The sequence below is a fragment of the Fringilla coelebs genome (genome assembly GCF_963513975.1).
Source record: "Fringilla coelebs genome assembly, chromosome: 5".
NCBI classification, from domain to species: domain Eukaryota; kingdom Metazoa; phylum Chordata; class Aves; order Passeriformes; family Fringillidae; genus Fringilla; species Fringilla coelebs.
Window position 1 is genome coordinate 22,468,395 of NC_140033.1, and position 27,856 is coordinate 22,496,250.

General features: G+C 38.5%; 1 protein-coding gene across 1 annotated transcript in view; it reads right to left on the reverse strand.

Moving 5' to 3' along the window:
• PTPRZ1 (protein tyrosine phosphatase receptor type Z1) overlaps window positions 1–27,856 on the reverse strand; it is a gene marked incomplete at both ends in the record, with an annotated part of 129,725 nt that overhangs the window by 52,269 nt on the left and 49,600 nt on the right. The window contains 2 exons of the mRNA XM_084206122.1: window positions 180–331; window positions 2,172–2,351. Coding sequence (XP_084062248.1) covers window positions 180–331; window positions 2,172–2,351 — 332 coding nt within the window. The remainder of the gene's footprint in view (window positions 1–179; window positions 332–2,171; window positions 2,352–27,856) is intronic.

Below are 27,856 nucleotides of genomic sequence, written 5' to 3' on the forward strand. Positions count from 1 at the left end.
TCTCAACATGTTACTAACACATTACACTGCCCTTCTAAAATGCATCACTTATTCTTTATTTGGATTTAGCTGAATGATTATATTTGCAAGTAGATTTAAGAGACAAAAGAATTTTGTAGAGTAGTAATGTCGCAGATTGTCAAATTGTAGAAATTATCAAAATCAATTCTATACTTTACCTCAAGAGGATATTTTTGTCCTTCTAGACTATGTTCTGATCCATCTGCTGACGCATTGCATTTTCCCCAGTGAAAAGTGATCTTGCTTGCTTTGAATATGGTGTCTAGCCCACCTCCACTCACATAATAATCACTTGTCAGGTTAATTTCCACTGAAAAAATTGAGAAAGAGGCAAAAAAAATGAGTGTGAATATAAAATCCAGCCAAAGCATCTATAACTCTCATATTTCAGTTGTAGGTGCTAGAAGTTAAATATGATATGCTTATTTCTCTGTATTTTATAAGCAATTTGAAAGGAAATTGGTTACCTAAACTAAGTAACAAGTGTGGTAATTTCTATTAGCATGGAGAATATGTTTCATTTCATGCTTTAGTTCATAAAGTAGTAATTTAATGAAGTGCACTTTGTTTCCTGTTATCTGAAACTAGACACAGAACTACACTAAAAAGCTCAGAAAGCTGGTCTTGCCACCAGCTGGCTGTCTAAGAAAATAAATTCCTGAAGTACATACCTTCCTGAAAGGGTCTGTGTTTCTAACAAAAAGGAAAATACACACCTGCCCCCCATTTTTACCACAATTCTATATAGGAATCATGAGGCAACATGACAAAAGAATATTTTAGCCAGCTCCTAGGAGGACTGTCCTGACATAGAGCTCCTAAAGCTGTGGAGCTCTCTCCCATGGGAAAAAGCAATGACAGGTCTTCATCTGGACATAGCTGTATACAAACTGTAGATGGGACAGAGCATTTGTCTTCTGTAGAGAATGAGCAGGATGGGACAGACTGTAGCCCCAAATTTTGTCTTTCCCATCTCCATCAACTGTGAACTGCTTGACCTCTTGACAAAGCAGCACTAATGGAGTTCATTTTCCCTACATTCCTTTCCTCAAAACTTTGAAGACCATTTAAAGAAGTTTAGCAGTTCCTCATATAATATCCGGATTGCTGTAGATGGGAAAGATTTCAATTCACTTTTAAGGACTTTAAAGAACATTTTCTCAGGGGCATTTTGAAAAGAAAAAGCAATATTTATCTGAGCAAGTAGGGCAGGAGGGAAATAAGTGATTTGTGTAGTGGTATGTAGGAAGTACATGACAGAAAGAACAGAAATTAGGAACACTGAAGCTAAACTGAACTGAACTAAATCAAACAAAACTAAACGAAACAAATCGAACAGGCTGATCTAGGGGTCCCACTGCAACTGGCAGAAGGTCAAAGACAGTTGTTAAGAGATACCTTCCTCCACACTCATGCCCAAAACAAGGAACAGTACATCTAACAAGCAGCTTTTAGTTACTGCATTCTTGGATATATAGGTGGTTATAAAAAGATTTTTATGACAATTTAGATGACACCATAAGCTTTTTCATGGCTGGGAAAAACAGGCACTTGTAAGTATAAATCACTTCTTTCTTGAATGTATTTCTAAGATTGGTCAAACAAATCAGAACACAAAAGCACACATTTCTCTTCTTTGACGGTTAGGAGGCGTCTATGTGAGTAATTCAGATGAAAGTTTCTATATTATGTGTCTGTGTGTAGGTGAGATAAATCCCAAGCTGAGCTTTTTGCAACTTCAACTCATCCATGAAGTGCTTTCATATGAGTAGGTAATTTATTCGTACTTTTAAAAAATCATTTTTGCCTACCCATTACAGACTCTAGATATATAGTAATAATTACCATCATTTCCCAGCAAATGCCAACTTACTGTTTAGATTTAATGACATGCCCATGCTGGGATGATAGTCACGATGTGATTGCTTTGTCTGTATCTGTCCACGCACATAAAAATGTTTGTTTGTGTGATTTCTATTTCATTTAGCTACTGTCATCATTGTTGTTTTGTTTATTTATTTAATAGATAAATTCAGAATGCACCAGCTAAGTGAAAGGAAAATGATTCAGTAAAAGTCCTTGGTTGGTTGTTTGTCCTATATCACTTTTCAGAGCTCTTAAATCCAAACATGAAATCTGACTTTTTTTACCTGTTTTGCCAGTGTTGCGAATGAAAGTATCTTCCAAAGTTTCCTTTTCCCATCCATGGAATTTAAGTTTCTTCAGATTCACATTAACTTGGGTAAGGTCTTCATCTATATTAATAGGTGATTGTTTGGCACCATTACAGGCAGAATATTTCTTGCCCCAGTTCTTTTGGTTCAAAGTTCCTGGAAACCAAAACATGTGGGGTAAATACATTTAAATGCAAACTGGCATCCATACATTTTTTATTGTGGTAATGTTAAAACACAGATTGCAATCTGAGATCAGAATACTGGCCCTTCTTTTAGACTTTGTCTGTAGCAATATCTAGCACACCTACCACTGATTCCTACCTTCAGCAGTTAAGTCACACTCTGAGCACTCTAGACATCAACACATTCATTCTTATGAATCTTTAAGGAAAGCTAAAACAACAACAAAATCCTCATGAACAATGTACATTAAACGAACAAAAAAAAGATTTCAGATGAATGGAATCAGCGTGCAAAAAACCGTGGGAACTGCTGGAAAACTATCCAATCCAAAAAACTTTTAATCATTCCAATGTTAATGTTCCTTTTGGCCAATAAAGTCATCTATCTGGTAAGGTTTTTAAATATAAAGAACCAGTAAGATGTTTTAAGAATTTCTTACAGAGAGGAGGAAAGGTAAACTGATTTTAGCCTGGAAAAGGAAAAGCCATGAGTGATTCTCTGCCTGGGAGGCTGGCTGTATGGCCCAGCTGTGCCTGTGGAGGCTGTGCACTCCCACTCCAGCCATCTGCCTGGCAGAGAGGAGCTCCTGTGCTGCAGCAAGGGCCTTCTCCAGGGCACAGGGGCTGTGTGGCATCTCACTGGGGCCAGTACACACACAGAGCAGGGACACAGACAGCAGGTCCTTCACCAAAGACTTGATTATTTTCAAGAAAAGCTCAAGTAGTCAAAAAATCAGTATGATGCAGTAGTATCAGCTCTGACAATCTTCTGTTTATATAACATAATAATATAAATGGAACAATATTTTGTGTATGTTAATGTGTTTGAAAACACATAAATATTTTTCCTGACAGAGATTTCTGGCAATACTTCAAAATGCTAATTAAAACCAAGAGTTAACAATACAGATTCAAGAAAATGGAATGACTTCAGATAACTTCCCACTTACCAGCAGCCAAGAACTAATATTAGTGTATGCAGTGCATATATTTGAATTCTACTAGATATGTTGAAATAAACCAATGCTCATTTGCAGGCCAGTGTGCCACATCCAAGTCTGTCAGTGAAGATTTGCTATCTTGTACTCCAGGCAAGGACAGCTCTCCTATTTCACTCAGAAAACTCATAGGGGAAGAAGATATGCAGCCAGCCCTGTAACCATGACAATAGGCAGTACGACAGGATGCTCACCTGGACAGCCAACCAGAAAGAAACCTGAACTAAATTATTGAACAAGTACAAGTCAAGCCAGTTACTGGTATCACCTTGCTGCATCAGAATTACTGCAGATGGTATGCAAACACATTTACTGCCTGCAAATAGCAACAGAAGGAACTGGCAGGCACAACAGTCAAACAAGCCAAAGGGAGATCAAGCCACAGGCTTACGAATGCCAGCATCCTACAGGTGGGGACTTGAGCCCTGTACCGAGCAAGCAATGGTCCCTTTGGAAATGGCACACTGGGTAAACCTTCAGCTCCTCCTCAAGTCAGACTTGTCCTTCAGTTGTCAGTTTTAATTTATCACCTGGAAAAATAATGCAATATCCTTTCACAAGAAAAGAGTGGCTAATATTTCACCTCTTTCAAAGTATCCCTTAAGAAGTTCTCAGCTCAAGTCAACCAATACTTGGATATTAATCTGCTGAAGGTTTCTACAGTGAATTTTCTAACAAATATTGAAGGCTTTTAACATCGAGAAAGAAATTTAAAAAAAATTAGAACAGTTAACTTTTAAACAGAAAAGCCTCCAGAGAGGGTCAGAAAGGACACAAATAACTCTCAGCTTGCCCTGTGCATCACTGCAAACAGGCTCCTGTTTCCAGGTCTGATTTCAGACAGCTCAGTGATTTTCCAAGCTGCAGGAAACTCTTTAAAGCTCTCTCTCACACGTTTCTGCCAGTTTGGGTTGAGACAGCTGCCCATGGCCATCCCTTGGAGTTAAGGGGATGGCTGCCATGCCCTATTTCTTTTGCTCCCTTTTCCAAAGCCAAACACTTCCCCTGACTCCTGCAGTTGCCCCAAGGCAGTAGAAATCTCCCTTCTCTTTCCACTGACATACCAAATCCCATAGCTCACCTGCAGTCTCTCCTTCAGAACACCATCTTTTTTGTTCCAACATGCATTTCTGTTATTCTGCTCTTCCCATCACTAACATTAGATCTGACCAAAACCACTACTCTTCTTTTTCCCACTAAGGTGCTTTTGGAAAATTTCTTCCATGCTTCTTTACATGAAAGACATTATTGCATTTTTCATCTTGTCTTTAAATTCTCTACTGTCTACAATTATGTTCAGTAAAAACAAGTAAATTAAAACCAGAGAAACTATAATCTCCTTACAACTTCCATAGTTTTGTATTTTGTGGTTTTGTATGTAGAACTTAAATTCTACAACTTGGTAGTCGTTACTTGTGACTTGGTGTGTAATCAAGTCCTAACATGCATCTCATGATAAAATTTGCAATCTTTGCTCATCCCAGAAGACAGTGTGTAGGTGTATCATGGATAAAAAACTATGGAATAAAATGTACAGGAAATCAATGGCAGGGTCTGATCTGGGGCAGGAACAAGGGGAATCCCCTAAGGAATGGAGTCTGAGAAAGAATGGGGAACTGTAGTCTGGTCATAATGACCCAAATTACATTTGAGCAGCAAAATACAGTTTATACATGAATTCTGCAAATGCTGGAGCAGATATTGGGTGTGTACATTAGCAAACAGTGCTGAACAATACAAGTAGCTTTATAGAGGGAAACAGTTGAGGTCGAAGACCAGATGTCCATACCAGATGTTTTTCAGAACATTTTACCTCAGTCTAGCTCTGCCTGGTCCCCTGGGCTGAATGCCCACTGGCTGCTGAAGGCTATAAGGTACTCTACTGCAACACAATTCCTGTTTGGTACCAGTTAAGATGAACCCATGCCACACACTGTGAAACAACTCCATCTTGTAAACCAAAGCTTATTAAGTGGGGTGCAGACGAGATTGGCTTAAAAAGTCCACTCCTGATCTGAACTAAAATGTTAACATAAATTCATCTGGTGTAGGCAGCAGGTGGTGGAACCGCTGCAGTTTATATAACTTGCTGAAAACCAAAGTAAAAATGAAAGAACTGAATGTTTTTAAACGACAGCAGATTGTTTTGCTATAGGTGTTATGATGGAAACCATAAATCAAAGCTGTGCCAGCCATTTTGAAAAAAATTGCTGAAATTGAGCTTTGAAAATGAATTCTCCCAAACTGCTTTGGAAATCTGAGGAGAACAAAAATACGCACCATATATCTTCAAGAGTGCACAGAGGAAGAATGTTTGTCAAAGGTGTCAGATATGAAAAAGTAACTGGCAATTCACAAAGAATGGAAATAAAACTGAACAAAGTAGATTAAATGGAGGCCTGCTATACCATAACCTTTACCACTCTTGTCCAGGGCAGAATGTCTGAAGAAAATTTTCCTAGCCTTTCTTTCTAGGAAATGTTCATATCATAACTCTGCTCCTCAACCTTAGTCCCTATGATTCCACTCTTACAATGAACATCCAGTTCTCCTTTTGGCTTCCACTTCAGCTCTCACTGAAAGAAAGAAATAGAGGTGCTGGAGTGTGTCCAGAGAAGGGCAACAGTGCAGGTGAAGGGTCTGGAGTCTGAATCTTATGAGGAGCAGCTGAGGGAGCTGAGACTGTTTAGCATGGAGAAAACGAGGCTCAGGGAAGATCTTTAATGAAATGGATGTGAATCCTAGGGTTTATTTTATAGATGAAAGACAACAGAAAAGAGAGATGGATTCTTTACCTAATTTCTTCCTCTCCATTTTTCATCAGCATTTGCTTTCAGGATGTTAAAATTGCTTCTATAAATATAGATTGGACACACATAGAAGATTAAAGATAACCCCTCTGTGTGGACTGTTAATAGATTTGCCTTATCAAAAAATGTTATCAACTTATCACTTTGAAGTGTTAAGTGATTTCAATTATTTATTTTTAGCAAACATGTTTTATCTAAGATATGAAAAATCAGAAATAAGGCCACACAAAGATATGCGTACTTACTCTAGGACAAAGCCTAAATTTAGATGCCAAATCAATATTGCTCTGAACTCTAAAATATAGAACCTTTATACAAAAAAGTTGCACAATGCACTCTGTAATCCTCCAAGGCAGAAGAATGATTTTAGTTCTCAATCTGGATGAGTGCACTGCTGGCCTAAAGAGAGAAATTCTGCCAATATGGGTCTCGGGAATCTTACCACAGCTTGTATTCCATAACACTTTGCATTCTAGGGAAACATTGTGGTCATCAAAAACCAGATTATTTAAGTTTCACATATTACTGAGTAGAAGGCAATGCTTCTGTGTTATCTGGATCTTCACTGGAATGGTTTTAGGGTTTTGGATTTTTCCCCTCCAAAAGCCCCAACTATCCCCACAACCTGATCATGATCAGTTTTGTAAGTTTATAAAAATTCTTAAGATTGGAAAATTCATTAATTTAATGGATGAAATTACTTGCCCAGACAGAGTTGCAACTACAAAGAAGGAGTTTTGGCTTCCAGGTTTGGGCTTAGCCATTTATTATGCCTGTCTCAGTGGTGCAGTTGCTTGGAGGTTTTCCAGCACTGGATTTCTTGCCAACATCTCAGTCAAGTTGTCAAAAATGAAATTGTGCTGGTTTGGTTAAAGAGAGTCAGCCCACAGACTAGATCCAGAAAAATTTAATAGCACTTAAACCCTCAAAGTTCAACACTGTAACTTGTAACTTGCTTATTATAAATGAGCAGAAGTCAACTAATATTTATCCCATGGATTTTTTCTGTTACTCATACAGTGACAAAGAAATTAATTCAACACATTTTCTTACTGTGGGGTGTAATAGCTCAAATAAAGCAAACAGCATCAACAGAAAATTCTAGTTGCTTTGCAACCAGATTCATTTACACAAGCCCCATCATCTAATCTCTTATTCCATTAAGGACCTTATTAATAATTTTTGTATCTAAATATCAGCTTACCTAGACTGCATCTTGAGCATTGTGTCTACATGCACATAAAGATGGATTATCTGTGAGAATACCCTGAAAGATAGCAAAGCACTAACCTGTAGTCATCTGAACCCTATCATCTTAATCTTTCTTGCTCCTCATTTAAAATGCCCTAGACCACTTACCTCTTATTAAAACCTGTCATAGATGATGTGCCAGGAAAATACTGATGAAACATTTTGCTATCTTCAGACTGTAGCTATTTCTTCCATCTTTGTTTGCTTGTTTTTTGAACATAAACTATATGTTTTATTCATATCCACAGTCACAGAGACATGGCTCAATAAAGTAGTCAAAACCCAACCAAGTAAGAAAAAATGTTTTGTTTTTTCCACTTTATTTCCAGGGAGAATAAACTGCAGATGTTGAGATACAGCGGAAAACTAATCAGTCCTATTAATACAGTGGCTATCTGTTATTTTTTCTTCCTGGGACTCAGTCTGATGATTCATAGTCAGACTAAGTGAATTACTGAGCAAAATGCATAGGAAGATGAATTCCAGTGGACAGCTTCTTTCGTAATGGCAACTGTCTGCTGCTCCTCTTCCTTCATGGCCTAAAAGATCTGGCCATTGCTAGTTAGAAAATATACAATTGAACACGTCTGTGCTAGAGAAATACAGATTATCACAGATGCTTCACCTGCAGGGCACTCAATGGGACAGCTGCTCAGACTAGGAGAAGGATTATGGGAGAAATTCAGTCAACCTTTTAAGGTACCTCTTTTTTATTATTCTTATCTCATTGCTGCTGAATCTGCATATAGCTGCAGCTAGAGAATCATGTAGTTATATATAATGAAAACTTGCCACAATGTTTTGTAATTACTGTAGTGTTATGATGCAAGCAATATTTTCAACTAAGTATTAAGGAAGGAAGTTTGGTATAGTGCCAAATGAGAAAATGTCCAATAAAAAGAAACACATTCTTCTTCCTGCTTTATTTAATTCTTGACAATATATGAAAACCTAATACATAAAACCTACATAACTTCTAACCTTGCTCCAAGGAATTCAGATTGTAGCACTTATTTCCTTTACTTTTATTAATACTTTAAAGCATGAAACTGAATACAGCACTGTTGAGTGACAAGGATAATTTCAAGATCAGAAATAAACAGAACTGAAAACAGAACTGGAATACATGGAACCGACTCACTTTTAGACTAAGATATAAGCAACAGGAAACATGGCCTATGGATTATTTTCCTACAACATATATGCATTTTAATTAGCTGTCAATGTCATGGCAACATTTGCTCTCCCACATGAGAGTGCTTGGTCTCCCACAAGAAAAGGACTCCCCACCTGTTTTTCAGCTGTTTCACATGCTGCTGGCAGGGAAGGAAGAATAAAATGGAACAATCACAAGCTTAGACCTCTCAAGCCATCCCTGATTTGGAACATAAAAGCAACATTTTTTAAACATGGTGAGGCCCCATGAGCAATTCATCTGTACTTACTAGAAGTAAGGCTTACTCCCAAACATACTACTGTACATAGAACAAGTGGATGTTTATTGTCTTTCTGTTGGTGAACATGGGCATAAATTAAGCTTGTAGTGATATCTGCCTCTTCCCTATATCATGCAAGTACATTTTATGAGAAATGGAATGGCTGCATATGAAAGAAATTGTGTAGACACAAAGGTTGTGCCAATTTCAAACAAGCCTAAGAAATGCACTTTAAACGACTCTCAGCTGCTGCAAAGAAAGAGGAAGCTATAACCTACTTCAAGCACAGAATTTAGCACCTGTCTGACAAGTGATAGTTCATGCAGTCCCAGGAGATGAGCACAATGAAACTCATCTTCAGCAGCAAGAAACCTCATTTTTGCTGGAGTACAGATCACCATCTAAGTCTAATGACTCGCATTATTGGCGCTGTGTTAGTCTTCGCTTTTCTCTCCTCATTATTACAAAGTTGACTCTACTGTATTTTAGAAGTTATCTTGCCTGACAGAACCAGGCACTCCAGGCACACTGTTGTAAAGAAACAAAATGCAATGATGAATTTTAGAATAGAGTATATAATCTCCTTTTCAGCTCAGCAGATCTAACAATATTGGCTTTCACTGAGAAAATCAATATAGTCTCCTTTTCCCTTCTATTCTGGTATGACCTCCCTTTTGTCCTCTTTCTTTTTTCTTTCCCCTGCTCTCTTCCCTCTATTCTCCCTCCTTCTTGGACCATTAAATGTTAACAGGCAGTCTGTTTAGCTCCATGAGAAGTCCTGTTGTGGTATAGCATAGGGGCACTTTTCCCTGTTATCAAACACATACATTACTATGTTGCTAACACCTAGGAAAATAACTTGGGTCAGGACCAGCCTATCTAGAAGAATAATACATTTCATAAAGGCCATAGTCATGAGTTCTGATCCAGAGCCTGCTGAATTATAAAAATAATCCATAAGTAGGTTCTCAGGGCTTTGAACCAGATTGGCTGTGAGCATACAAAACACCACTATTGAACAGCAGTAGTGGAACTGTGAATGTAAAGTCCCACAAATAGCCATCAAAAAGGTCAGCATTTAACTCTGAATAGCAAAAAGGCATTTATTTCAGCTGTAAAGAATAACATAAAGATCATAAAAAGCAAGGACCTAGATAGATATAAACCAAAGCAAGATAAATATAAAAGATTATTGGATTACATCACTGATGAGGGAGTCCCAGAAGCTGTCTGCAGAAAAATTACCCTGAGGTCCAAAATGACATACCAGTAATTCTGGTTCTTTGCTCCCTAGGTTCTCATTCTCACACAGTTTCAATTTTTATATAATGAAACTCCTAAATATCTCCAGAAGAACATAATACCATAGGAAATTTAGATTACTTTTAGCATATTTTAGCAGGATTTCGTATCACACTTCTATTGGAATTTCAATACACATTCTGTTTGCATAATGGTAAGGATAAAATGAGGTGATGGGCAGAAATGTGTTATACAGAACTATATTGAGCTATATAGATTTCTTACATAGAGCCATAGCTTATGCATGTTTATCTACACAATTACTTCTTATATTTTATTTTCTGCTTTAGAAAGACAATTCTAGTTCATAATAGGGTCTTTTTGGCAAGGATTTTTGACTACAATAAATAAAATAAATAAATACAATAAATAAAAACTTTAATCCTCTTCCAGTTACCTCCCCAAAATAAAAGAAAATCCTTCAAAAATGTTTAAAATCAACCCTCTCCTAACATTACACCAACCTTCCTTCATTAATGGCATTATTTTATTTGTACTAAATATAATTTCAGCATTACTATTAAGTTTACATTTTGTTGAAAAACTTTGTACAGATAGTTTCATAACTGCCATAGCAATGTCAGCGGACATACAGAACTGTTCCTGTGATAATCCATGTTAACTTTAAATAATACTATTACCTGACTAGACTTTTTTTGAGGTTATCATATCCTCAAAAACACTCTTCCTAAGAGATATCTTACCCAGTCTTGATGCAATAACAGTATTATGTAAAGTACACAGCAGATATTTCTTTCATGTACTTTTTGTATAAACAAGTTGTGCAGATCTCTGCTTTTCCTTTGCAAATTATAAAAAATCCTAACCATCTTTTAAAACCTTTCAGTACTGAGAACTCTCAAAGTCACCTTCAATGCTGAGTAGTCATTCTCAAGAGTGCAGAGCTAAAAGCTATTCAGCAGTAGGTGCAATCCACCTAAGATTTGGAACTTGCTGCCATTGACAGGATTTTCCCTACAACTTTTCCATTCTCTCCTACAATGGAAAATGTTTGAAATGAGGATGGAAGCAGCATCAACCAGACAGAGGTATACAACTCATGCATCTTTGGGCAGTTGTGGTCTCACAGCTATCTCAATCAGCCAGTAAGTTCTTGTACTTTCTTTAGCCTCACAGTGATAAAACATACCTAAAAAGTCTTGCTGTTTTTAGGAGCAAAGCTTTTTACTTCATATTTTCTGAAATGAAGAATTCATTGCACTGCTTGTGTTCAGAAACAAATAAAAACTGTCACCTACCTCTGCACTTAAGACAAAAGTTCAGAGTGGGGAAGTTTTCATATCAATATTAAATTTAAATTCACGAAACTCTTTTAACAGTTTAGTACTTGTTTGTTTTGGGTTTTCTCAAATCCATGGTTAATACACAGAACTACACAATCTAATATAAAATCTTCCATGAAGATTGGTATACTCATTTTTCTTTGTCATTTCTCCATGAACAGAGTATTTTTTCATATACACATAGGAAAGTAGAAGAGGACCTGAAGATCATGTTTCTTGTTTTTGTCACTTTATTACCTAGGGATCAAGTATATAAGGTACACTTTTTCACCTGCATATATTGCATTTTTACTTTCTACTAAATAAACCATTTAAGCAGGAAGAGATCTAGCATAATTTATCACAGTGGAATAAATTTAAGGAATGACTCTTGGTCTGTTTATCTGTTTTAATCAAGAAGTTATTATGGCAGGATCAAGAATAACACATGGTGTTCCTGACCCACTAACATCACCTAGCCATCAAGTGTCTCCCCAGTGCAGAGCAGTGATTTTCTTCTGCACAGAAATATGCTATCCCTCACATAAAGCATATTAGTGAGTCCCCAGAGGGGACTGAATGCACACAAGTAACTTCAGTACCAAGTCATCCCCAGTACTGAAAAATCCAAAAACTTCTTGATTTGTAGGGAGAGATTAAATTTTAATGAAATTTTATTTATCGCTGCTTCTCCTTTCATTCTTGCTCTTGTGGGAAAGTATCACTTTTATACTCAGGAAGAAAATTATACTACCTGAAATATCTTACCATGAATTTAAATATTTTGAAAACACACATTTACTGAATTTCCCCGAAGTAAAACTTTTCAGACAAGAATCTTGTCCATTCAGTCTGCAAAGAGTTGAACAGCCATAACTGAAACAGGTCCACAAGCTGTTAGGACAGAATCTCCCCAGCAGATGTCTATTGTGCACCTAACTGAACTGCAGTTAATCAAGGTAAAGAGAGCAAGCCACATTGCAGTTCACAGATACCCAGATTTTCACCAAAAGCTCCCCTAAATATTCTGTCACTCTTTGTACCCTAAGACACTGTCAATTTGACTAAACTGAGGAAGCAAAATCAAAGCCCATTTTGGATCATCATCCCTTGCCACAACTTCCCAAGGCACAGATCCAGCTGGTATGAGCCTAGTGACCCTCAGAGCACACAGCCAACAGCACCAAGGGGAAAGCAAAGCCCTGCACCTGCACCTCCTGCCCTTCAGGGACATTCAAGGCAATGCCCATTTTACTACAATATCCCAGCAGTTACAACCAGGCTGTGTGTTTGGCACAATGTGGTTACGCTCGTCAGCCAAAAGAAAATTATTCACCATCCATATTTTGCATTTTCCATGATAAGGCCTGAGAATAGTTAAAAGGGAAGGAGAAAAAGTCATTTTCACTCATCCTGCCAGTGCTGTGACATGGAGAGGCTAAAAATTAAAGCATCATTGGGCCTCAAGAAGATAAAGAGAGGGATGGCTGATTTTGTGGACCATTCAGCAGGGAAAGAGCAGGGATGACACAAATGGGCTGAAGCAGGCACCTTTCTGCTAACCGGTGTATTCTGAAGAAAATAACTCCCCCTTATGCTATTTGTGTGCTTAATGTAGGTGCCTAACTTTGAATTGTGAAGTTTAAGGAGATATACCTTCTCTACCATCAGCACTATTACAATGGGACACACTAAACCTTTGTGCTCTTGAGAAGTCTACACAGAACTTACTACAAAATTCCTCATTTCACTTCCACTGACACACATAAACCCTAAACCAGTGTCTATTTCTTCTGTAGTATTTCTCTGGTGTTTTGGTTCTCATTTGAATTAGGTCTCAGCCTCATAACCAGATCAATGTGCACAGTCAGCTATTCTGGTCACAGAACATACTGATGGCCACAAAACACCTCGTGCATCATTAGTCTGTTCATTTAAATAGATCATATTTCTGCAGCAAATCAAACTCCAATTAGAGCAAGCAATTGTTAAAATTTATTAAATATAATCATTTTCTAGTTGTTTTGTAGTTGCTATTCCAGCTCAATGGCTAGTGCATGCAATATGGCAACAAATAGCACTGTACACATTTAAAGTTTTCTGACACGGTTCCATAACTATTTAATCATAGAACCACAAAATGCCAGGTTTGAAGGGACCTCTCATTCAACCTGTCCTAGCAAAAGCACAGTGTAGAAAAGATGGCCCAGCACCCTGTCCAGCTGAATCTTACAAGTGTCCAGGATGGGAAGTCCACCACTTCCCTGGGGAGATTATTTCAATGTCTGACTGTTCTTATTCTGAAAAATTTTCCTCTTGTGACCAAAGTCACAAAACTTCTATTGACCCAAATCCAATTATGATGCCTAAAAACTATATTCTCAAACAAGAAACTCAGATTGCATATTGTCATAATTTAACCCCAACCAACAACTAAACACCATGCAGATGTTTGCCCACTCCCCACACCCCAGTGGGATGGGAAGGATAATCAGAGAAAGAGTAAAACTCATGAGTTGAGATATGAACATTTTATTTGGAAATTACAGTAAATTACAATAGTAATATTAATAATAGTAATGACAACAGTAATGAAAAAGGAGAGAAAAAGAGAGAGGAATAAAACCCAAGAGAAACAAGTGATGCACAATAAACTTGTCATCACCCACTGACCCCGTTCCCCAGCAGAAACTGGCTCCCAGCCAACTCCCCTGAGTTTACAGACCGAGTCTGATGGTCTGTAGGGAATACCACTTTGGCCAGTTTGGGTCACCTGTCCTAGCTGTGCTCCCTCACAGGTTCTTTGCACCTCCTCACTGGTAGAGCATGGGAAACTGAAAAGCCCTTTACTTAAGGCAACCACTACTTTGCAACAGCTAAAACATCAGAGCGTTATTAACATTATTCTCATGCTAAATTCAAAACACAGCACTGTGGCAGCTAAGCAACTTAACTGTATCCAAGCCAAAAACAGGACACATGAAATATAATCGAGAAAATCAGAGAAGAAACCTCACCTAGTTTATGCAAAGTATAAACCAACCACTTACTGGTTTGAAATGCTATTTTTCTATAAGAATTCCTCTTTTGTTTACCATGTGTACTCTACACCACAATGTATCAGTCTCTCCTCTCTCTCTAATTCTTTGAGGATCTGTGTATGACTTCTCCCTAATTAGGGTAGCTGTGCATGACTAATGTAGGTAACAATTACAGTTGGGGTGGAAAAAGTGGCAAAAGGTTATGATCATTAAAGAGAGGATACAAGACCTGATTTTCTAGCTAAGGCATATCACACAGGCAAGACACAGAGAAGCCCAAGTACTGAATCTTCAACTCTTGGTATAATTTTGAAAATATGAAAAGGCTAATCTCATTCTTGAAGAACTTGCACAACATTTACACAGAAATTTCAGTCTAAGGGACTGATCAAAAAAACCGTATAGGTAAATTACATGGTTCTTCTGCATCAATTCTAAAATAGTGAATAACTATTACATTAGAAGAAGGTGGGAGCTTGGGGCTGGGAAAGCAAGGCAAAAGAACTATGTAAATGAAAGTTTCTGAGAAAATGCAGAGACAGATTCTTGCATATGTAATTGTGAAGTCTTTGAAAATAATTTCTCTCTGCTGTAGGCAACAGCAACTTTTCCCTTTATGAGAACAAGCTCTATCTTGGAATAATACCCAGAATCTTTTGTTTCCAGTACAGCCTACCTCCCTGCGGGGTAACATCAAATCTAGAAGATTCAGTGAGTGGAGTTTCCATGGAATTGTTTCTGCAAAGAACAGATGTTTTTCACTTCACAGCAAATACTGCCAGTTTGTGACTGTGAGTCACAGGAGATCTGGTGAAAACCATTTTTTTTCCATATTGCCTGTACTTTTGCTAATATCCTGTCACACTGCAGTTCTGATAAATAGTTCCTTGACTCATTGTTGTCTTTGAAACTTTTATTCTGTGGAGATTTACCACTGCAAACTTTTATTGAGACTCACTCACCCTTATAATCTCTTAGCTTGCCATGTTCATTTCCTTCCTTCTCTGTTTTCGTAATCATCTGCCTTTTGTGTGAGATTCTTACTTGGAATCACAAAACCACTGAACAGTTGAGGGTAGCATGGATCTGAGGTTCATTGTACAACCCTCTGCTCAAACTAGGTCATCTAAAGCCAGTTGCCTGGGACCAGGCTTTTGAATATCTCCAGGCATGCAGATTCCACAATTCTGGACAACCTGAGTCAGTGCTCAGTTCCTGTTACAGGTAAAAAAGTGCTTCCCAAAGTTTAAAGGGAACCTCCTGTGTTTCAGATTTTTCCTGTTGGACTTTCTCTAATTACAGAATCATAGAATCACAGATTGGGTTGGGTTAGAGGGGACCTCACAATCATCTAGTTCCAACCCTTCTACCATGGACTGAGGCACCTTTCACCAGACCACATTGCTCAGAGCACCATCAATACATCCACATCTCCTGTATTGAGGAGTCCAGAACAGTACTCCAGGTGTGGCTTCACCAGGGATGAGAACAGGGGAAGGATCACCTCCCCCTTCCTGCTGGCATCACTCTACCTGGTGCAGCCCAAGTCAACATTAACCTTTTTTTTTTGTGCTTCAAGGACACACTGATGACTCATGACCACCAGGACTACCAGGTCCTTTTCTACAAAGCTGCTTTACAGCTGGCTGTCTCCCAGCATGTGCTAGTGCCTAAGGATCTTCCTTAGGAGTGCAGGACTCTGCACTTTCCTATGTTCAGCTTCATGAGGCTCCTGTCAGCCCACTTCTCCAGTCTGATGAGGTCCCTCAGCACTCAGAGTTGTATATCATCAGCAATCTTGCTAAGGGTCCACCCTGCCCCATCATCCAAATCACTGACCAAGAGAGGCAGAGTAATAACTGTTTTCCAGTATTACTCTTTTCCCATTACGCTGAACCTTGTAAAGAAAAAAATAATACGAACTTGTTAAATCAAGTCAGAAAGAAAATGTCTTCACTAGAACTACACAAATTCTATCAGAGCTAAGAGCTTCTGAGGTATTGCAAGTACTCTGCACGGCCATCCTGGGCCCCTCTCATTTGTGAGATGAGTTGTGCACACTACTCCACAGCTTGGAAAATCATATTCCGTGGGCACATTGGCAACATCAGTAGGGATAGCCTGAAGAGCACAGTTCTTGTTTCTGCCCTGTCAACCTGTAACATTCCTACTCTTCCACCAAACTGAAACACTGAGGGACATTCTGAGGGTCTCATTCAGTCTCATCAAGGAAGGATCTTTGTTGACAATTGTGTCCTTGTCCAACTTCTTAGCTGAGCAGAATTTAATTAAAACATGTCTCCTGAGAACACTCGATCACTGTTCAAATAATCCTCAGCCTGCAGACACAGAGCACTAAGGGAGCTTTACTTCCTTGCCCTTGCCCACTCTGCATTCCCATGTCCTTTGACTTGGCTGCAGCTGTATATCTGCATAAACTCCCCCCTTCAGATTAGGTCTGACAACTCCCTCTTTGATAATGACTAGAGCCCATTGAAAGACTGAAAAGTTTGATCTAACCTTTAATTTGGTACATAATTTAATTTCATATTAGGACAAACTCTCAGTTGCATAAGATAAATATTACCATTACACATACCATAATGGTTGCCTTGATAAAGATGCTGCTGCTGATTGCTAAAAATTTGGCAGATGTCCTTCTCCAGATGTGCTACTTAAATAGCCATTTAGGGTTGAGAATTTCCAATCCTCTGCATTATAATTTTTGCAGTTCTCACCCTACACACAGTGGGCATTTTATGGAGCACAAATATGTAAGAACTTACTCCATTTTAACTGGTTTTGAAAACAAAACGTTTCTTTACAAATACCGCAGGAAACAAAGTGTCATTGGCAGAATACTGTTGTCTCTTTTGTATCTGGCCAGGACTGAAATGGTGGTAGCTGACACTGAAAACAAATTTGCCATCAGCTGCAGTGGCTAATGAGTGCTTCAGGGGTAACTTATGAGAGAGCTAAAGAAAAGGAGAACTTGCATTCAAGAAGGGTGATTAGTGCTGTGGGTTCCTGCGAAGCATTAACTTGACAGCCATGTTCAAGTCAACAATATTTTTGTTCTCTCCTCCCTACTGAGAGTATTGTATCAAAAAGGGTCATCAGTTTGCAAATCTGGCATCTACTTACATTGTTTAAAAATCTTACAAGACTGCCATTAGCATAATGGGTCCTGACATATATTTCCTAATTTGCTGTATGATATAACTACTGTGGACAACTATAATCATACTCCAATTGCTGCTTTCAAAAGAGGTTTTTAAAAATTGCTCTATTGATCTGAGATGTAAAATGCATCTGTGATGGTATAAACAATATGTCCTGTGGGATGGCAACATTAATATTTTATTACTAACTTCTTGCATAGCCTCCTACGTGAGCTGGGCAATGTAAACATTTTCCTCCTCATTGAAGCAGAGAAGGAAAAAGAAAAGGTGAGTATATAAATAAATTCTGAGAAATATGAATTAATTTCAAGACTGTATAAGCTGTATTTCTGCTTAAGATGTTGGCATTTAAACTGCAATTTTGCTGCCCTGCATAGCATTTAAAGGATGCTCATTGCAAAATCAAAACCTGGTCAGTCATTTCCAAGAAAATCAGATTTTTAGTTTGAAGTAGCACATTTGTCATTTGACATCACATTGTCTATTTGTAGAGGATGCTTTCTCATGAGCCATCCATATGCCATTGTTTTACTCAAATAAAAAGAAGAAACTGAGGGGTAACATGGGCAGAAGTTTGGCCATCTCTCTGCAGCAGTGCACAGGCTCAATGCAGTGTATCTAATGCATCTGGTAAAACACACTAAGCAGCCCAAGGCAAAAGGACTTGAAGGGGAGAGCCAGTGCTCATAAATTAATTACCTTTTTCTCTTCACTGGCTGTATTGAAGGCAGGCACCTTTCAGAGGTCAGTCCAAATGTCCAGTCAATTTTCTCTTAATGGCAGTGGGAATGATGGCCACAGATCATATTCCACTGCAAGTGCACTAGTGATTAGAGCACTGGATGAGGAAGCAGTGACTTGAATTTTTGGGTTTATTCTTCTTGAAAGAGTTATGCCAAGATATTGAGAAGAAGCCTAACCAGTAAAATACAGAAGTGTCCAACCTTTCCAAGAAGGCTGGGCTGCTGGGGCCACTGGGGACAAAAGACCTCTGCTCTCAAGCTGAAAAGAAGCCTGATTTCACCTTGTGGTTTCAGCACTTAGGGTAGGGGAAAGAGGAGAAGGGAACAGCCTGAAGTTTTGTCTTTCCTTTTAGATCTTGTTTTTTTTTTTGGCCTTTTACTCAAAGATAAAATAATCTGGGGAAGATCGGGAGCTTCATCTGGAACTTCAGTTCCAGTGAGCTGTGCTAATTTCCAGGAAAATGGCACCATACTGTGGGAAGAAGAAAGGAGCTGTAAAAGGTTAGATAAGACTAGTTCCAGTAAGAGCCTGCCACTTTGTAGATTCTAAGCTGCAAATTTGTGTGGAATGTGCAACATGGAGAGCACAAATATGTAAACAGAAAACCAAATGTATCCCTGAGGGGCATTTCTAATGGAAAAGTATTGCTTGATTGTGTATTTCATTTCACTTTAACTAATTGATAGTAGTGGATGCTTCATTTGAAAATAAAGAAGGGGACAAGTGATACTTGAGCCTGATGAACATGATGCCCTTATGCAGAGATAGACAGCCCTGCTCCTCACACAACCCAGCACTTCTGTGCTCTGTTGACAGAAAGTACCCCAGTGATTCCTGACAATTACAACAGTCACTCCATAAATTATAAGAATACATCAGAGGGAAGAAGAAAGATGTTTTGGAAGAGACATTTTTGTCCTGACTGCACCCCTTCCTTCAAATGAGCAAAGTGCGTAGGCACTTGCAGTGTCTGAAGTTCCCAGTAACCTCGAGGGACTGCACAGCTGGAATCAGGTCCTAAATTCATATATAAATGTATCTTAGGCTAAAGGAGCATCTGCTTACATGTTCTCCTATAATGTACCAGTTTACAATAAAAACATGCAAAAAATTTACAGGGTCATGTCAGTGCTCTGGGCTGCCCAGAAAACAGAAAGTTTTTCTAGATCTGCTATTGTTGGGTTGGTTTTGTTTGTAACTATTCTATCTCTAGGCAAAAGTTCTGGCTCCATTATGCAGTATCATTATGACACAAAAAAGAAACCTAACATTATCCTCATAGGGACATGGATTCATCATACACCCCAGTGCAGTTACCTCTGGGAATATTATAAGGAATGTTTCAGCTAGGCAGACAGCAAAAGAGTGTGACATAAGAGAAAGTGATTCACAATAACAAAAGTGTGAGCACCACTGATGCACAGTGATACTGCTGAAGGAAGCTGTTGGAGGTGCTCTGAGACAGCAGGCTGGAAAAGTTGATTTCTCATATTATCTCATTAAGATAAAATGTGAATTCTGGAGCAAATACAAAGCAGCCACTAGAAACTACTAGTTGAATGAGCAGGTGACTCAACATTTGTGGGCTCTGTGAAATAGGGCTCTGCTATCCACAGGGCACACAAATGCAGAACAGGATAAAAGCAGTACAAATGCAGACTACTCAACCCTCGGGCTCCTCTAAAAGTGAAGTCAATACATTCCAGCTGCTGACAGTCCAGATGATCTGAGCTGCTCAGTGGCACAAGAAAGAAAATACTGCCTATCTTCAGTGTTCTGACTGCAGGCTTGCAGTAGACCAGGAGATAGAAAATTAAATCAAATTAAATTAAATCCATTTAATCTCAAATTGTTTGCAACAAATGTCCAAAGAAAAGCAAATTATTTTGGATTTCAAAAAGGCATCTAAGAGTTTTGGAAGAGTAAATGATTGATAAAACCCACAAAAAGTTATGAACTTAGAGTTACAAGAAATCTTCAATGTTAAATTTGAATTGTAGGTGCAAATCAGGCAATCCTGAGAAGCAATCCTGAATCCTGAGTGACTTAAGAATTTACTTTTTTCAGGGAGAGGTTTCCATCCTACTGGATTCTACTGCAATTCCATTATAAAGTATTACAGTAGTCTAAATCACCCAGGTAACATTAAATTATTTCAACAAGTATTTTATGTCAGGGCATGGTGTCGAGAGCTTGCCCAAGAAAAACTTGCCTTACGCAGAAACTGAATTGATAAAATAAAAACTACCCCATCCTTCCAAAATCCAGATCCAAAATAAGGACATATCAGGCTTTCAGAGAAATGTTGTGCCTTTTTTTTCTCCCAGAAGAGAGAACTTGCATATTTTTCTGTGTCTCTTTATAAAAAACCAGTAATTTTGTCTGGAATACTCCTTGCAGCCCCTCCTCCCACAGCCTCAAAATGTCAAAATTGAGAAAATCACACAGCATAGAAAACAACTCTCTTAGACAAATGTTTAATGATTAACAAAGTCGTGAAGGTTTGAAAACCTGGGTAATTTCAGGGATGGTTGGTGGTATTCTCTTTGTCTAAGCAATGAGGTAGACACGAGGTGCTGTTTGAAAGATGATTAAATTGGGTCTTACATTGCCCCAAAGCATCACAGATGTGCAAGACTCAAAGGTCATCTGAGTCCCTTCCTTCATTACAGGATCAAGTTTAATCAGATTCAATAATCTCTCACTAATGCTTGTCTTCCCCCTTTTTGGGAGGAACTTCAATAAGAGGGATTCCACAGCCTTCCTAAGAAACCTGAATGGAGCTATTCTCACAGTCATATTTTCCTATTATTGCACCTCAGCTGTTTCATCTGCAGATTAGACTGATTCAACCTTGTCACTTCAGTGGAATCAAGAACAACTGGCAGCTTTCCAATATTTGAAAAATATTATCCTAACCCCCTTTTCTACACTAACTTATTTCCTTCAGTTGTCTTCCGAGGATTTTGGGCTTCCTCAGACACCAATCATTCTTTTTGGTTCTTCTCAGCACCTTCTCTCAATTTGTCTTTTCTACAAGTGTGCAGCCCAAGGATAAATACAGAAGTACAGCTGAGATATTCCTAGCGACAAGTAGAGCAGAATAATTGCCTCCCATGCCTTATACATCATTCCTGTTAATTCACCTCAAAATGGGACTGCCTTTTCTGCAATGACAACATATTGTTAATTCAGATGCAATTATGGCTAACTGCCATACAGCCACCTAACCACCCATTTTTCATCTACATATTTGATTTTCTTTCCTGGTGGGAGTAATTTGTGCTTGCTGTTATCACTTTATTGAAAAATTCTACTTGATTAGTTTTAGAATATTTGTCAAGTACATTTTGAATTCTTACTGTGTCATCCAAAATTCTTGCAACTTCCAGCATGGTGTCTCCCATGAATTTGCAAATGCCCTCACTTCTGTTACCTGAGATATTAGTGAAAATAGTGGAGAAGATCACATCCAGGGGGATTTCTGGCATATGTCTTGAAAGGATTTATGAAACTATTTTCTATTCTCACATTACCATAAACTTTGTAAAACTCTACATCATTCTTGATTGTGTAGAAAAAGCTGTATTTGCTTGCATTATTTTGAACCTTGTACTACCATGGACTAAAACAAAAGCTCTGGAAAGTACAAACTTAGCTGTTCACCTTAGAGAGCTGCCAAATAGCAAATTTCATGACAATTTAACATCAACATCAATTTTCACTGATGATCAACTTTGCAGAATAAAGCTAATAAGCTTGTAATTTTTCTTGGAATGTAAATAATGAGGGGCCCGCATGGCAATAGATATTTAACATTGGGTGTTATGAAGTGATTCCTCAACTAATTGCCAAATACTCCTAGTTTTGCTATGATAATTTTTAAATTAATTTGATAATTTTTGCACACAAAGTAGAATAAATATTTGCACTCAATTTCTCAGTATTTTTCCTACCTGCTCCATCATTGCTAATATCCATACATAAAAATTTCGTTTAGACATATATCCACTGTTAGTGTGATATAAATTGGTCATAACTTTAAGGCAGGACTGAACAGTAGATTAATTTTATGTTAAGGGATATCTTTTACACTGATTTCAGTTGGCTTTAGTTCAGGCAGTAACACTGAAGTTTGAAATCTGAGTATAAGTAATTAGTAGCAGTTGTAGAATTTTGTACCTACTTAGGAAAATTTTCAATTTTATTTACACAGGAATTTATCAAAGAGATTTATCTGTGGGTGACAGCATATACTAACTGTATATTAAGTATCCATGTAGCCATTTATTTTTAGACTATAAATCATTGCAATGTAGTGATGCTTGAACAGGAAATCAACTTACAACACAAGTGATATTTCACCTAGGATACAGAACATTTTATAAGCCAACTTGCTTATACTGACCCATGATCATGAAGGCAGTGGAGTTAGAGTGAGGGTGAATATGTCTGTAGAATTTGAATGAGAGCACAGATGACTGTTTAGGTGATTTCAAAATTGAGATATGGAGTTAGAGTGAGGGTGAATATGTCTGTAGAATTTGAATGAGAGCACAGATGACTGTTTAGGTGATTTCAAAATTGAGATATCATGGAAGAAAGAAAGGAAATAAAGAAAGGGAAGGGAGAAAGGGAGGAAGGGAGGAAGGAAAACTAAAAGTGCCTGGAAAAGCAGAAAATCTGTAAAAATTTAATTGTGCTGAATAGAACAGTAAAGACACCAAAATGTTACCATATTGTCCTGTTGTTGTAATCACCCAGCACTAACAACTCAGTACTTTTGTGATGAGAAAAGAAGAAAAATAGCAAACAACAGTAAATAGGAAGCACTAGGCTGTGTGTGTGCAGGAAGCTCTGGAGATTCTCAGTTTTGCTAATTTCACGTACTGACGACATGACATGTGAAAACACACCATCACAAGGAGGTCCAGTATAGCATATGGGAAAAACACCTGACCTTGAGAAAAACAGTATTAAATATGGCATGAAATTCAACAATGCAATTTGTGATACATTTAGACCATAGTGGGAGTTTGTGTTACTAATAAGAATCTCAGCATAGGAAAAACATGGGGGAGGAGGAGAATCAGACCATGTCTGATAGTCTCAGTAAACTGATGGAAAAGCAAGTACATGCTGAAGTTCTAACCATGCAACTCCTAGTAAAGATAATGAAGTATAAATTTCTCTGCAAAAAGTCCTGGGAACAGTTCATGTAGGATAACTGCATGAGATTGTGGTTGAAGACAAAATAATTTTAGATGAAATATAGTTGAGCAGAAAAAGCTAGTGCAACAATCAAAGGGGGACAAGAGACCAGATTATTGTGGTTTAACTTAAAAACTAACAGGAAATGGATATCAACGCAGGTAAATTTTGCCAATAGAAAGAAACTCCCCAAAGAACAAGACAAACAAAACAATTCTGCCAGAAGAACCAGATTATCTCAACAGACCACTAATACAGCTAGCTTGGAAATCCAAATCAGTTTGGCTCCACGGCCAAGTACAAAGAGTGGTGGTGAAAGAAGTAAAACCCAGGTGGCAGCCAGTCACAAGTGGGGTTCCTTAGGGCTCACTGCCGGGGCCAGTTCCATTTAAGATCTTAGCCAACCATCTGAATGAAGGGCTCAAGTGCACCCTCAGTCAGTTTGCAGATGACACCAAGCTGGGCCAGATTACTGATCTGCTGAGGGTCAGGAAGGCTCTCAGAGGGATTTGGACAGGCTGGATCAATGGGCTGAGGCCAACCGGATGAGGTTCAACCAGGCAAAGTGCCAAGTCCTGCCCTTGGGTCACAACAACCCCATGCAATGTTCCAGGCTGTGGCCCAGTGGAAAAGGACCTGGGGGTGCTGGATGACAGCCATCTGAACATGACCCAGCATGTGCCCAGGTGGCCAGGAAGGGCAGTGACATCCTGGCCTGCATCAGAAATAATGGAGTCAGGACCAGGCGAGGGAGTGGCCCCCTGTACTTGTCACTGGAGAGGCCACAGCTGGAATCCTGGGTCCAGTTTTGGGCCCCTCACTACAAGAAAAACATTGAGGTGCTGGAGTGAGTCCAGAGAAGGACAACAAAGCTGCTGAATGCTCTGGACCACAAGTCTGATGAGAAGCAGTTGAGGGAACTGAGTGTGTTTCTTCTGGACAGAAGGAGGTGAAGGTAGAACTTCTCACTCTTCAAGTCCCTGAAAGCAGTCTGTAGCCAGGGAGGGGTCAGTCTCTTCTCCAAGGTACCAAGTGACAGGACAAGATGAAATGGCCTCAAGTTGCACCAGGGGACATTCAAACTGGCTATTAGAAAAATACTCCTCATCATAAGGGTTATCCAGTACTAGAAAAGGCTACTCAGGGAAGTGGCTGTGCTGCCATCCCTGGGTGTATTTAAAAGATGTGTTGCTTAAGGGACATGGTTTAGTGGGGGACTTGGCAGTGTTGGGTTAACAGCTGGTCTCAATGATCTTAAGGGTCTTTTCCAATGTAAATGATTCTATGATTTTATGAAAAGTCAAGAATGGGTTTCTGAGAAAGTCTTTCAGTGAAACTATGAAGTAAAATATTACACCTATTTTTAAGACAGATTTCAATTAATCTTGTGTAAAAGTTAGATGGCATGATTGCGTGTAGCAGCAGTCTTGGAGTTGGGGGGTTCATATATGGTACCAATAACAAAACCCTGAACATGCAATTAAAGGACTGGGAAATGCTACTTCATTCACAACAACTAAAGCTGAGCAACTGGGAGAAGAATATTTTGTTTCTATAAAACATTTATCAAGGAGACAGATCAAAGTACACTGTAGTTCAGAGCTCTTATTTTATGATCACGTGAAATGTGCTTGCATCTACATAACCATTTCTTTAAGAGAATATGACCAACTGAACCCGAAACAACTGACTGACTGGAACAAAACTTACAAGTAGCTTATTATTTGGAACAAAAGTAAATTTTAGAAACAACAATATGACTCAGTTGCAAGGAATTTCAAAGTAAACTTTAAAATCTGTTGTCAGTTTAAAAACGATTTTGTTATTTCAGCTACTAATCTATCGACAGATTGCTAGTTATGAACCTGAGGTACAAAAAAATCATGTTTTCCAATGGTAGGATGCAGAATATTCTTTATTTGTATTGACTTTCACGTCAGGAAACCATATTGATGAAAAGTTTCTTTTGCTAATAACAGTATCGGAAATTATAAATAATAAATTATAAGGAAAAAGAAAACATCTTAAAATCTTTTTATAGAAGATATCTGATGAATATAGCACAGTATAAATCTCACTGTTCTCCAGCAGCACTTACATTTATGACCTGTTGCGCTGACAACTCACCAGCAGGTTTATGTACGTAACTTGTAACACATCTATAGATGTACCACTACCCTCACAAACAGAGGGACAAAGAGAATATCCTTAATTGACTGAATGGGTTTTATGCTACTAAACTGGAGCCAGCCTTACACAGAATATGCACCAAGAAGTACTTTTTGATATGTTCTATTTAACTGTGGCACAGCAGGTAGAGCCTTCCCTCCCGGTACGCTCCTATAAAAGGTGCAGTGGGTGTGCTGAACCCTTGCAGGCACGCCAGCTGAAGGCACCATGGTAACCAGGCTGGAGAGTGGCTCTGACATTTAGGAAAAGGCAGCTGGGAGAGATTGCGAGATAGTCATGGAAACACTCAGCCAGCTCTTTCTCCATTAGTTACTCGGGAGGAAAGTTTTTCCTGGAAACACGGGAGATAAAGTGGCAAACTGACAGTTACTTCATGGAGCTATTAAGAATGTCAGGGAGAAGTAGGCAACAAAACCCCACATGATTATTTGATAGTGGGAAAAAGGAGAAATTTGTAATTCAAAAGGGAAACAAATCGTGGCTGCACTCTAAGAGAAGAACTAAAGCAATATGACAAATAGTGTAAAATGGAAAGGATAGGAAAGTTTCTTTTGAGAATGGGATGAAGTGAGGAGACACAGGAAGTCATCCAGAAAAGCCCTTTTTAGCACATGCTCCACAGCTTCTCTAAGGAAAAAACAAATTATTTCAAAGGGAACTTCAGATATGTGATCAAGCCACTGCAACAGATCATCATCACTTGCTTTCACACACAGAAGAACAAGTACTGCTCTCATTTTGATCGGATACACATCACATTAGGACCGGCAGGTGCACAGATCTCATCTTGGTGACTAAACGTGTTGGCAAAGATTAGCCATGATAATGTACTGAATCTGTGTGAAGGAGGTACCTACAGCTGAAAAAAATGAATGCTTGCCTTTTTTAAGGCATGTTCCTGCTCCTTAAGAATGTATATTACATATTGTCTCTATTCCCTGCTTGTGCTGGCCACTTTGCATCTCTTTTGGATACTTGGAAAGCAAGTGAGATACAGATTAAACAGCTAATGTGCTGGTATTCCTCTGTTCACACACACCACAGCCCTACTTTGAAGCTAGCTTTCAAGAAATTATATTTGAATAATATTAATAAAAAAACCCCTTTCAGCTTGTAATTTTTCACTGACTACAACTCCAGCCATAAATATTTGCTTTCCTGAAAAACAACAGGAAAAAATAAAACAGAGATTGATCATATTGTGTATATGCAAAATGGTCAAAACATGTACAAGCAGGCAGAAAATCCACTCTGTTCTGAAACAGGAGAATTCATTAATCATTGTCCCAGTATTTGTAAATACTCCAGCAACAATATTTTTTCAATTTTTTTCCTTTCAGTTACACATGCGGGGTGATTAAAAAATTGGGTATTTTTTGTTCTGGGCTTGTTTTTACCACTAGCGGAGTAAAAATGCAATCAGTTTATAGCCATGCACTCAAGCCCTGAATTGGATCCTTACACATCTAAGGAAATATCAGAAGTGGGGAAAAAAAATTCCAAGTCCTTACATGTAAATGGTTATTTCCTTTTTCTAGCATTCAACACACTATCCCTCTCTTTGATTTTACATTTTTAATACTTTAATTTTCGTAACTACCCTTTGAAAATGTCTCTTGTTAACACAGTTTTCATCAGCTAAAGTGCACTGACAGAGGAGCCACTGAGAGAGGGAAAACAGCATTAGGTTTCACATGCAGCATCTGTGATAAAGGCTGAAAGAAGACAAGTCAATTGTTTCTGTGGCTCCTAAAACAGGATCAGTGCCAGGCAATATCAGATCAAGCCACAGTTTACTGTCTTATAAAGAAAGCTCTTGGAAGAGAGCAGAAAGAGGCCACCACAGCTTGTCTATAGAGTTTGTTGGAAGCACTCTTCAAGCATAGCAGGAACCAGCTAAATATGTACGCAGAGACACCCAGCTTTTCAAAAAAAAGGGGCTTGCGAGCTTTTTACAGGCGGAAGAGAAGCTCAGAACTGAAATTCTGTGATTCTGGCATTGGAATGATTGAGGGAACAGTTAATGAA